Source organism: Octopus sinensis, linkage group LG10 (assembly GCF_006345805.1).
Source record: "Octopus sinensis linkage group LG10, ASM634580v1, whole genome shotgun sequence".
Lineage (NCBI taxonomy): Eukaryota > Metazoa > Mollusca > Cephalopoda > Octopoda > Octopodidae > Octopus > Octopus sinensis.
The window spans coordinates 33439181-33452537 of record NC_043006.1 but is presented as its reverse complement, the minus strand read 5'-3'; the positions used below and the strand labels follow the sequence as shown (position 1 = coordinate 33452537).

General features: G+C 33.5%; 1 protein-coding gene across 9 annotated transcripts in view; it reads left to right on the top strand.

The window, feature by feature from the left end:
• Positions 1-4813, top strand: part of LOC115216595 (5'-AMP-activated protein kinase subunit gamma-1) — a 764404-nt gene extending 759591 nt beyond the window's left edge. For all 9 annotated transcript variants that reach the window (XM_036506548.1, XM_036506547.1, XM_036506549.1 and 6 more), the window contains 3 exons: positions 947-1021; positions 2453-2546; positions 4257-4813. In XM_036506548.1, coding sequence (XP_036362441.1) covers positions 947-1021; positions 2453-2546; positions 4257-4282 — 195 coding nt within the window. In that variant the 3' untranslated portion in view covers positions 4283-4813. The remainder of the gene's footprint in view (positions 1-946; positions 1022-2452; positions 2547-4256) is intronic.
• Positions 4814-13357: the final 8544 nt, after the last annotated feature.

Sequence of the window (13357 nt, the reverse complement as noted above, 5' to 3'; positions counted from 1 at the left end):
AACTAGTGCAGTATTCTGCTACAGTAATTGAGAGCTGAGCTGAATATTTCCTCATCCTTTTCCTGAGCTACCAGTTACCTTTCCATTTTCTGGAACCACTTCCTTTGGACATCCTTCTTCCTTAACATTGTCCCTTCCACTTACATTTTCCATTTATCACTCTTTCTCTGTCACCACCTCCCCTTCCCTACCATTCCTCTAGCTCATATTTACCATCGACAACCCTTCCACCCTTGTTCACTATACTTACCCCTACCCTCGTTTTTAATCCTCTCTCTCATACAAGCACTCCCATCATCACTCAGCCTTTCCAATCAATCATCTCTGCTCACACTCTTCTACTCACCTTCTTGTTCCAAGAGGACACACGCCGGTGATACCTCACCACCATTTTTATCCCTTTTTCCCCCTCAACTCCAATTACTCCCACCTGCCCTTATATATTGTGAGGTCACCATGTATCTCCTCTGCTGCAAGGAACTTGTTCCTGTCCCTCTTTGCATTTTTTAACATTTCAACATCCAGCATAAAACCACTTCCCTCATTCCTGTACTCCCTCTCATTTGAATGGCCTCTTTAGGCACAAGGGCTGCAAGTTTTAGTGGAGGGGCTAGTTGATACCATCAGGCTTTAGTATTTGACTGGTACTCTATTTTATAAACCTTGGATCAAGGAAACACAAAGACTGACCTTGGTGGAATTTGAACACAGAATATAAAGAGTTGAAACAAATTGCAAAGCATTTTTTCTTTTTCCCTAATGCTGATTCTAACAGCTCTAAAACCATAAAAATATTTTGTAAATTTTCTTCAGAATTTAGAAAATTATGAGACTGAGTAATAAATTTGTCTATAGTTTCCACTGACATTCTTCAAAAATATTATAATAAATGTACATTTTCATCTTTTTGAAAAAACTGAATTTTTTTTTTCCTATTTTTTGATAGGGATTTGAAGGCGTTGTTAAATGTCAGAATACCGAAACTTTGAACATAATAATAGAAAGACTTGTGATGGCTGAGGTAAGTTAGATTGCAACCATATTATTGTCCTTTAATTAACATCAGAGTTACTTAAAGTTCATAGTCCTGTAAACCACTATGCCATATGCCTGTGGGCATATGGCGTAGTGGTTAAGAGTGGGCTACTAACCCCTAGATTCTGAGTTCAATTCCAGGCAGTGACCTGAATAATAATAATAATAACATCAAAAAATACCTTAGGAATGAGAACCCAAGTTCAAAATTTCCCCAAAACACCTGATGAAGGCTGGAAGGTATATCAGCTGAAACATTGTGTTAACAAACAAGATGAGGACAAATATCTGTCAAATGTAAATAATGTGCATAATTACTCATCTCTTAAATACAGAACTGTGAATCAGTCCCTGTTATTCTAATATATTATTCTGATGCAAGTGCAACTTTTCCAAAATGAGAAATACCTAGCAATTGTGAATGATGAACCTTCTTCAGCTGAAAGTGAATTAAAATAATCTTAAAGCAAATTAAAAGAATCTCAAAGAAATTAAAATGACCTTGGAACAAATTTTTTTTAAATTACCTCAAAATCACAGTATTTATGTAGCTCCTCTACATCTAGGAAACTAATCTGCTCTGGCCCCATCTCACATACTTTTTACCCTTTGTCACCTTGTGTAAAGGAACTCTTTCAAAGTTCATAGTCCTGTAAATCTATATAATAGCCTCACTTGTGTTGGTGGTACAACAAAAAGCACTTACTATATACTGTACAGTGGTTGGTGTTAGGGAGAGCATCCATTCATATGTTGCTATGATACATCGTCGTCATCGTTTAACGTCTGCTTTCCATGCTGGCAGGGGTTGGGCAGTTTGAGGACTGGCAAGCCAGGAGGCTGCACCCCAGTCTGTTTTGGCAAGGTTTCTACAGCTAGATGCCCTACCTAACGCCAACCACTCGAGGGGTGCTTTTTACATAGCACGGGAGCCAGTCAGGCAGGACAGGCATCACCCATGCTCAATTGGTGCTTTTTACATGCCACCAGCACAGCTGCTAGTCAGGCAGCACTGGCATCAGTTATACTTGAATGATGCTTTTTATATGCCACTGGCACAGGTGCCAGCCATGCTCAAATGGTTCTTTTTACATGCCACCAGCACAGGTGCCATCCAAAGGTACTGGCATTGGCCACACTTGAATGGTGGCCGATACCAGTACCAAAGATATAAACAAGTTTAAAACCACAAATACAACCAACAACGTAGGTGCTTTATGTTGTTTCATTTATATTTATGTAATTATATTGTAATTATTTTCAAAATCTACCAAATTATTTGAATATTTTATTACAACAGTTAATAAACTAACATGGTGTGTTTCTTTTTTCTTCTAATTCCTCTTAAAATACATAAGTAATATCTATTTTTGAGTTAACTTTTCTTAGTAAGTTTCAACATTTATTATATTTTCAGGTTCATCGGCTTGTGGTTGTTGATAAAGAAGATCATGTCAAAGGAATTCTGTCTTTATCCGATCTACTCACTTTCTTAGTTCTTAATCCAATGGGTAAAATATGAATTAGTTTTTTCTATTTACATTTAGCTTTCTCCCTACTTTATCTTTATGAACATGGAGAGGTTTTCAATCACATTGTTTCTCTTTGTTTTCTATTCAGCTTTTGGGGCAGTTTGGTGGGTTTTTTTTTTTTTTTTTTTTTTTTTTGCAATATTAACCAGATAGAGGGGTTTTTTTGCCATTGCTCTAGCATGGCATTCTTTACCCTGTTTTAGTATAGTTTTTAGTTTTTCACAAATTTAGTTTCTTTACAATTGCCTCATCATTTCAGCCTCTAAGATAGAAAACTGTTTAATGTATTGTTTATAATTTGTAGTTGTCTAAGTTTCGTGTAAATTTTTAATTAGATATTTTTTTTAGTTCTACAATAACTACTTTATATTTTTCTAGTTACATAAAGCAGTGGTACTGAAAGTGATGGTCTGCAGACTGGCACCTGTCTGTGAGCCATCAGCTGCCAGTACACTGCAAGTTTCCAGGAAACCTTATAAAATGATTATGTAATATTATATTATTTGTTTACAAAATAAATATAAGATTTAAAAAATTGTCAACTTTTATTATATTCATTATATATATTGCTTCTGGCATATTGGGAAAAAAACTGCTGGTATGTCACATCAGATAGTTTGAGAAGCACTGACATAGAGCACCCAAATACACTTTTTAAAGTGAGAGTTTGGAAGGAACCAACTTGAGGAACCATGCCAAAGCAGTGGCTAGAACTTGGTGCAATCGTCTGACTCACCAGCTGCAATCAACCTGTCTAACCCATGCCATCTGGGAAAATCAATTTTAAACAATGCCGATGATGGTTATCTTTCTGAGTCAGATTTTGGAGGTTTTTCAGGTTTTGTCCTTTTTCTGTCTAGTCTTACTTATTTGTTTTTCAACCAATTGAGAATATTATAATACAGGGGCAACTGGAGAATTTCTGCATTTTACCTTATCTTTTGCATTTAACTCTGTTTTTAAGAATTAATCTAATACCAACTTCCCTTTTCAATGCTGGTATGGGTTGGATGGTTTGATCAGAGCTGGCCAGCTGGAGACCTGCACCAGTCTGATTTGGTTTGATTTCTACAGCTGGATACTCTTCCTAATGCCAACCACTTTACAGAGTGTACCGGGTGCTTTTTACATGGCACCTGCATGGATGCCTCTTACATGCATTGGCACAGGTACCTTTTATGTGGGACCGACACAAATACTCTCTATGTGCTCTTAATGTGGCTCTGGCACAAGTGCCCTCTTTGTGGGCACCAACACAAGCGCCATCTTTGTGTGACACCGGCACATGCACCCTCTTTGTGTGGCACCGGCACATGCATCCTCTTTGTGTGGCACCATCACATGCACCCTCTTTGTGTGGCACCAACACAAGTGCTTTCCTTGTGTGACACCAGCAAAAGGAGGCTTTTAACATGATGCTGGCACTGGTGTCTTTTACATGGTGCCAGCACGGGGGCTTTTTATGTGACAGGAACATTAACGATGCTGCTGTAGTCAACAGGTCTTCATGAGTAGGATGGGTGTTCTTGAAATTAATACTCACTTAAGAAGTATTAATCTAATACACCTGTAATATTCCTTCCTAGTCTTCTCTTTCATTTGTGTTGCAGTTGTCTTCTCTGTTTCTTTATCTATCAAGATATTAGTTTTAATCAGGGATTATTTTTTTTTTTTTTTGATTTTTTTCAGGTTTGGATCCCAACAAACAGGACTGATTTCTCTACATTCATTTCTTTTAATCAATCCATCCATTTTAACCATCATCCATCCTAGTGCAACATGTATTCTACTAGAAAGATGGTGGGAAAAGGGGACAACTGAGATTTTGAGGATTTGCACACAAGTCTGCTAGTGCTTACTTACCAAAGTTGAAATGATTGGGTCTTGGCTATATTTCACTGTTGTCTGTTCCCAGTCAAATTGTAACTAATATTGTCTCAATCCCAGAAAACCTGTGTACACTTTCTCTCATCTTTGAGGGATTCTGTTTACCTATCAAACAGTAGTGGCCTAGCTTACACCTAGCTTAACTATTTAAGCAATCGGGTCGTTGCACAATTTTTTTTTTCCAAATCTTGGAGACACTTTTATCTCTTTTTCTACAAGATTTCTTGTAATTGTCTTTCAATTTGACTTACAGTTAATGTTTTGCACAGTTAACAAGAAAATCTTGACATGATTCTCGACTACCACTCTGTGCCACTCTTGATGCCACAAAATGTATTGCTACCAGAATGTTTAATCCACAAACCAGCACAAATGGCTCTCTATAGAATTTCTTTTAAATCCAGAATAAAAGTTAAAATCATAAATAAGTCTTAGAACTACAACTAGATTCTTGTGAAATACATTCTTCTCAGATAAACTGACAGTACCAAAAACTTCAATGTTAAAAACATGTAAAGAGTAAATTGAAAATTTACATTTTTTTTCAATAGCTAATCTTTTTTCATAATTTTACTATATATAAGTATATATTACTTTATTATGAATCAAAATTGTGATACATTTAATATTGGTTCTATTGTGTATCTTTTTAAAGATACATACATGCATATATATATATATATGTGTGTGTGTGTGTGTGTGTGTGTATATATATATATATATATATATATATATATATATATATTCAGTTATACATATACTCCTTATCTATATAAAACTTCTTTTTAGACTCAGTTTTTCTGTTATGCAGTGTTGAATACATAAAAATCAATTGTTTACAATTAATTTCCAGTTGACGTACATGTGCCTTCATATTTTAAATAAACAGTCATCGTTTATAGTTAGTGGAACAACTCATTGACACCATTACAGAATACTGACTATGGGATTCACATCTTTAACATTCTCTAACTTACATTTAAGAATACTTTAAAAACTGTGAGTGATTTGTTGTGTATGTGTGCATGTGTGTTTGGAAAATTTCATCATATTGAAATTGTACAGAGATTGTCTTCTTTGTCTTTTTTTAATTATTAATGTAAGAAACTAGTGTTGAATATGGAAAAGATATCTGGTATTGAAACCAAGTATTTGATATTTTAACAAACTTATCTGGATTTAAATTTAGCCATTTGTATTTTTGTTGGCTGTAATCTATTAATCTCAAATGTCAATAATAATTATAACATAAATTATTATCACAGCTAAAGTTGTCAATACATTGTTGTTAAGAACCACAATTTGAAATAAAATTATATTCAGTCTCTATTTGTAACAAAATACTAACTTAACCAAGCTCAATTAACAAATTAGGTTAATGAACACTGTCAGAAGACATAATTTATCAATTCTAATTGATTTACTCAAGATTTACGTCAGACTTAGATATTTTATGAACATTTTTTTTTACTTTTAATATTTCCTTTCCTGGTCCTAAGTTTTACATATGATTATCTCATGCAGCAAGTACTAATGTATTTCACTTCAAATTTTACACATAAAAATAATCAGCTGGATAAGGTAGGGGACTACTAAGCCATGGGTCACAAGTTCTTCTATCATTAAGTATTGTATATCTGTGTCTGTGGATAAGACTACTGATTATATTCACCTAAGTTTACCTGCTTGGATTATTATAGCTTCCAGGCCTTCAGGAAAACAGACTTGGGGTGGACTAGCATCCTTTCGGGGAGATTTGAAATCTTGTATGATGACACCACAAGAACTGGGTTTAAACACCCAGTCTGACAAACTTCTGTGGTTTAACAAGGTAACTCCTCTGCAACAACTTAACCTGCCAGAAATAGCAGCTAAATCTCCTTTAAATTCCATCCTATCTTCATAGGAAGGTCTTCTAATTGGTTAATGTCTTACTAGAAGTAGTAAACAACATAAACAGGTTGGTCATGGCTGGAATGTCTTCATCATGGCTATATTTAAGCTGAGGCTTAATACCTCCTGTAATTCATAAAATGATTTGAGTTTTTTTGTTTTTGTTGGTTTGTTAATCACCTAATAATCTAACTGTGATATAATCTGAATTTGCTTAAATCTTCTGTTAAAGATTTTAAACTGATGTCAAAGGCAGTAGCAAAACAAATGGTACCAGACTATTATTGGATTTACTTTCATCCCTCTGTGTCTTAAGTTCAGATCTAAGCAGAGTCTATATTCTTTCATGGGATTGATTCTGCTAAGAATATAGACATTTCCTACAAATTAGGAATACATTCTTCCTAAAACATCAATGTCTTTTATTTTTCCATTGAATTCTTGGAAACGATTTTGATTTAGTAAACAAAGAAACTTCCTTGGCAGATTGGTTTAACTGTTCCACTTTATGTCTTGTGGTACATATCATGAATGGTTCAGCACTCTGGTGTGTGTGTATTCACACATACACACACACTCACACTGTAATTCAAAACATCTGTACTTATGCTTGAAAAGACAGAAGAAAGCGTTTTTTTTTTTTTTTTTTAATTATAATTTACCATCCTTATTAGTAATTTTATTAAGAAAACTAACACTTAAAAATTTGTTTCAATACATATTATAACAGCACAAATTTTTAGAAATCAAATCATGAAATATCATGCTTAAATGCCTTTTTTTTCTTTCTTTTTTTTTATAAATTTTAACTTTCACGCATTCCAGTGTACACACTACATTGCTTAGGCACACATCATTGTTTAGATACAAAATATACTCCCAGCCCCAACCCCTTCTCTCCTACACACACCTAAACCCAAGCCCTGTGAGTGAAATTGGACAGATTGAAATCGTAGAGGCCCATCAGATTGACAATACTAATTTGGTGGCTTAGAAGGTGAAGTTTTTGAAACCAACAAAATGGCCCAGAAAATTAACTTGCACTTTAGGTCAGGGTTTGTGTTGCAAGCAAGCAGTAGTTCAATTATTTCAGTGGTTTGTAAAATGAACTGCAAATATTTCTCTCACAAAACTGCTTTATAGTGTTATTGCTGTTTTCTTAAGCAACCATATATACTGATAGTATTTATTTTTATATAAAGTTATCAATAGTACTAGTTGTCATTGTTTCCATACTGACCATCTCTGACGAGCACAGTTATTGGATCATCTGATTACCTAATATCCTGTGTGAAACTAGTTGGTAAGATCATCTGTAATGGATCTATAGTACTGTATACTTAATATATACCCATTTTATTGACAAATATACGACTGTATATTTTTTTCTGATGTATGGATTCTTAGACAACGGTACTTATATAGTAGTGCTAGATAAGAGGAAAATAGAGAACACCTGATGTTTTCTAGCTCTACATTTTATTAGCTTGAAGCTATCAGTTATTTATTAAGCTATATAGTTTGATGTAGCATTGGCTACTAACTTAATTTATAGGGAAATATTTAAACAAAATATACTTTATATCTTACCTATATTCAACTGTAATTCATAGTTTTGAGACAAAATTCCATAAAAAATTCTTGTAAACATCACTTTAATATATCAATAAATTTACATTACAGTTGTCTTATAAAACCATTTTAATTGGCATTTATTTCAGAATTTAGCTACATTGTGTCAGTGATGTATTTTAGCTTGAAACATAGTATGGAAAGGATTAAAGTGTTACTATAATGGATATGGACGCATCAAAACTTTAATCTTTTAGCATTCAGATTACACTGTCAAAGTGATGCTTGTTTATTCATGTTATTTTGAATTAATCATGCATTTTCTCATAGCTTTCAGAATTTTATGAAGTAACTGTTAATTTTTAGAATGATATTCTATGGTAATTGTAAGAGGGGCCCATATCTGGCCAGTTTGAACATAAGACAGAATATTTTGGCCAGTTTAAATGCAAAAAGGTTAAAATGGCCTGTCAATAGAGAGAACTGTGAATATCAAATGAAAGTTCATTTTTAATTTTCTCTAGAAAGGTCCTGTTGACATTTAAGTGCACCTTGTAAGGTGATGTATGATATAAGCTGTCAAATAAAGCACCTCTTTTGGAGTGGTAGACATAATGTATTGTTTAGTTCAGCATCATCTTTGGTATCAGGTGTTGGGTTTGAAAGTAAGCCAATATTCTGTATCACTGCTTCTTACTAAACCATAAAAAAAATAACATATAAATAGTTTGTGAAAGTTTAACATGTAAAAGAATAATATGAAAAAGTATTGCATTTTGTGGCACAAAAGACACATGGGCATATTAGAAACACCCCAATTTCAGTAGCAGGTATTCTGGACAAAAAAGTTTTTAGTGCTTTAAGACTTATGGGAAGTTCGACTTTATAGGACCTGGGGGGTGGACTTTTTTTTTTTTTTTTTTGCTTCTTATATGTCAACAAAAGGGTATATTTTTGTAGAGGAAAACAATTAAAGCATCTTCTAAATGCTTCTTAATTTCAATCATCAGATGATAAATGTTAAAATCTAACAGAAGAAACATTTTTGCTCAAATGTCTATTGCAGCTTTAAGTTTGTTATTTGTTTAAATGTGGGGGGAGGTGTTCCATCAAATCAAATTAACACATAAAGATTATTTACACAAAAATAGTAGCAATGAAATTTGTCGAAGTTGACGACTTAACAGATTTGTTTCATGCTGGTAGCAGTACTGTGGTATTGTAATATGAGACCAAATTTATAACCTGACAGTGTGGTATGAACTACATAAATGAATGTTTCTTACTTCATATAATTGGTACTGATAAAAACTATTATTCTTATTGGCAAATGTGATATCTGGATTTGTGTATATATACATATATATATATATATATATATATATTTTTTTTTTTTTCCATACTAGCTTTAATCAAGACAGGGATGTCATTAATATTATTCAGGAAAAGTATTGATACAGTGTTTAACTATATACTGCTGAACAGAACAAAACAGCAAAAAATGTTTTTGATTTTTTTTTTTTTTAACTGAAAAAAGTGTGTGTGTATGTCTTATTGTTTTTTAAATACATATTTATAAATTCTTAAACTCTGACATTTAAATCCATTATAAAAACATCAACAGACTGATGATCTCCCTTTTCCAAATTTTTCCACATTTCATAAGCCATTTTCTTAATCTTAATACGGTAATGAAGGTTATTTCAAAATTTAATATTTCTGATGAAATTCAAAACCTTTCTGGATTTTTTGTGCAAAGATGTTTTTTGTTTGGTTTTTTTTTACTAAAACATTTGATTTTTTTATGGGAACTTTAGGATTGGTTGTAAAGTACATTTGCAAAGTGGAAGCAGTTTAGATGTGTGGACTTTGTCGTGTGACATCATTGATTAACATAACAGAGATGGTTTTAAGAGAAGTGTATGGAGGAAGAATGCATTAGGGTTATCAGTTTCTTCCTCTCTTGTTTCTAAAACCAGATCCAACCAAAACTAAATTCCATTTTCTATTTCTCAAGAAAGAGAGGATTGATAAAACAACCACCAGTAATAGACTGGGTTCAAGTCAAACTTCTAAATTTCTTCAACAGAAATTATTTCCCTGCGGCTAATCAAAAGAAATCAAAACTAATTAGCACAACATTAATCTATTAATTTATCAAATAATGACTTTTAACCATTTTTTTTTTCTATTGGAGGAGAGGCATGTAATTAATTTAATCATTTCTAGTAATTGACTGTCACTTATTTTATTAATTCTGAAATAATGAAAATAAAGTTTGGCTTTGGTAGAATCTAGACACTGAACACAAGGAATGAGGCTAAATCCTGCCAGGCATTATTATGTGCAGCACTTTACCATTTCTGTCAGTGACATTGGTCTTTTCTAATTCTGTCACTTTAATATTTTAAGTGGGAACATTTTGGGGGAAATAAATGTTGGTACAAAATATCTTATTTTGATTGCTCTGTTAAGATATATAAAATGATAACAATAAAAAATAAATATACAAACATTAAAATAAGTGACAAATCAAGATATTCTTTAATTCCTTTTTTTTTTTTTTTGATACACCTTGATTTGGGAGATCTTCAGAATTTGAGCAATTCTGTTCGTTCTTTAATTAATGATTAGGTAAATGCTTGTTCACACACACACACACACACACTTTTCAATAGAAATGAAAACTGATTAAGGGCATCAAAAATACATTTAAACAATTTATTCTAGTGATATTAAATTGAATGAAGTGTTTCTTTTTTTTCTTTTCTTTTTTTTTTTTTTTTTTTTTTTTTTTTTTGTAAATGTAAATAAACAGTTGTTTCACATTGTATATTTCTGAAATAGAATATTTCTTCCCTTGAAAAAATTAGTTTTCTAACTCATTAGCAGCTGCCAAAAGACATTTGCCTTTTTTTGGATGTATTTTACTTGATTTAGGCAGCTCAAAGAGAATCTAAGCTTCTTCCAAAATGGGGAACATTGTTAGTTCTAGTGGCTGTTAATATGCCAAGCCACTAATTTGGTGATGCAACTAATATATATATATATATATATATATATAGTTTTAACTATTTAGTAAATTTTTGAAGAGAGATAATAAATTTGTATATGAATTGTATAAACAGAAAAAATAAGCTTTTTCTCTCACTGTCTGTGTGTGTATATAATTATGCATATATATAATATATATATATACTTACATCTATATTTAGAATTTAAAAGGAGAAATTCCATGCATACATATATATTTTGTGATGTACAGCCAAAGGAATTGAATGCAGGGTTTAAAAAAAAAAAATGAATGACCCTGTTTTTAATTTTTTTTTTATTAATTCATTAATCTTAGAAAAATAAAATATTTGGAATTAGCCTTCAAATATATATATATTTATTTTTGTTTTTGTTTTCTTTTGAATGCATTCATAACATTGTGATGGTTATAAATTTCATTGAAGATGCTTGCTTGGGTGTATAATATTGTTCATCTAATGACTGACTGAGTCAGCAATCAAACTCAGCTGTGTGGTTAAGAAGTTCGATTCCACTATGTAGCACTTTTGGCAAGGGTCTTTTATTATCTCCCCGAATTATCTAATTTTGTGTGGAAAACTTTGATAGAAAGAAATAGGGAAGAAGCCCATCATGTGTGATGTGCGAATGTACATATGTATATCACGTCATTTGACATCTTTTGTCCATGTTGGCATGAGTTGGACAATGTGACAAAAGCTGGAGAGCTGCACTAGGCTCCAATTGTCTGGTTTTATATATATATATATATATATATATATATCATCATCATCATCATCGTTTAACGTCCGTTTTCCATGCTAGCATGGGTTGGACGGTTCAACTGGGGTCTGGCAAGCCCGAAGGCTGCACCAGGCCAGTCAGATCTGGCAGTGTTTCTACAGCTGGATGCCCTTCCTAACGCCAACCACATATATATATGTATGTGTGTGTATGTGTGTGTGTGTATGTATGTGTATATATATATATATATATATATATATATGTGTGTGTGAAGGCACATGGCTCAGTGGTTAGAGTGTCGAGCCAACGATCATGAGGTTGTAAGCTTGAATCCTGGACTGGGGTGCATGTTGTGTTCTTGAGCAAGACGCTTTATTTCACGTTGCTCCAGTTCACTCAGCTGTAGAAATGAGTTGTGACATCACAGGTGCTAAGCTGTATCAGCCCTTGCCTTTCCCTTGGATAACACTGGTGGCGTTGAGAGAGGAAGCCGGTATGCATGGGCAACTGCTGGTCTTCCATAAACAACCTTGCCTGGACTTGTGCCTGGGAGGGTAATTTTCTAGGTGCAATCCCATGGTCAGTGTTGTGGCCGAAGGGGGTCTCAGAATATATATATGAGTGTGTATATGCATGGCTATGTGATTAAGAAAGCTTGCTTCCTAACCATGTGGTCTTGGGTTCAGTTCTACTATGCAGTACTGAGTGAGTGTCTTCTACTGTAGCCAGTACAACCAAATCCTTGAGTGGATTTGGTAAACAGAAACTGACCTGAAACAGGTAAGAGTTGGTGACAGGGCATTGAGCAAGCCGTAGAAACTCTGCCTCAACAAGTTTTGTTTGGCCCATGCAAGCACAGAAACCACCTCTCAGCCACTGTTGTTACGAGATCTACTCTGATCTGAAGTAGTAGTGCCTTCCAGGAGCCCAGCTATGGGTTAATGAGCTTGTCATGGAATTATCTATTGGATGGTCACTCACAAACACCCCACACAGATCCAGGGCAGAAGAGGTCTTTTTATTTTTTGTTGCTCATCTAAGAGAAAATAACTCCATACAAATCCTGCAGCCTAATAACAAACAACTGGACATGTGGCACTTATTGCACCCAACTAATCCATGTTTGAAGAACAAGAGAGTGGGACTGGTGGGACTGGATAATCCTCCTACGAGGATTATATGGTTTGCCTGCCTGTCACCTGCTAATCTTTGAATGTTAAAACTAATGTATGTAGAAAATTCCATGCCTTGATACATAAGCATGTCCCGGATAGCCTTAGGTATAAAATTTTTAATAGATGTTCAGTGAAAGTTTCTTGCAACTGCTGCTCCAACATGAAAGATATTATTATATGTAAGTCACAGTAGGTGCCTTAATACTGTAAGGTTAGTTCAGTGTTTGAAGAAGCTGAAATTTACCTCAGTTCTACAAAATAATGAAACTCAAACGTTTATTAGGCTATGTGAAAGTAACATTAACAAATGACATACCAACGACCAGTCTTCTTTCAAGAAAATCATCAAGTTAACTAGCAATCTAAGAACTCCACTGATTTACTGAATTCTAGATCTGAAATTTTCACTAAATGTAAGCATTTGGATAAGTTTCTATTATCAAACTGGAAAACACCACGAACTTTAACCTTTTCTCTTTAAATTAATTACACCAAGAATTATTAATT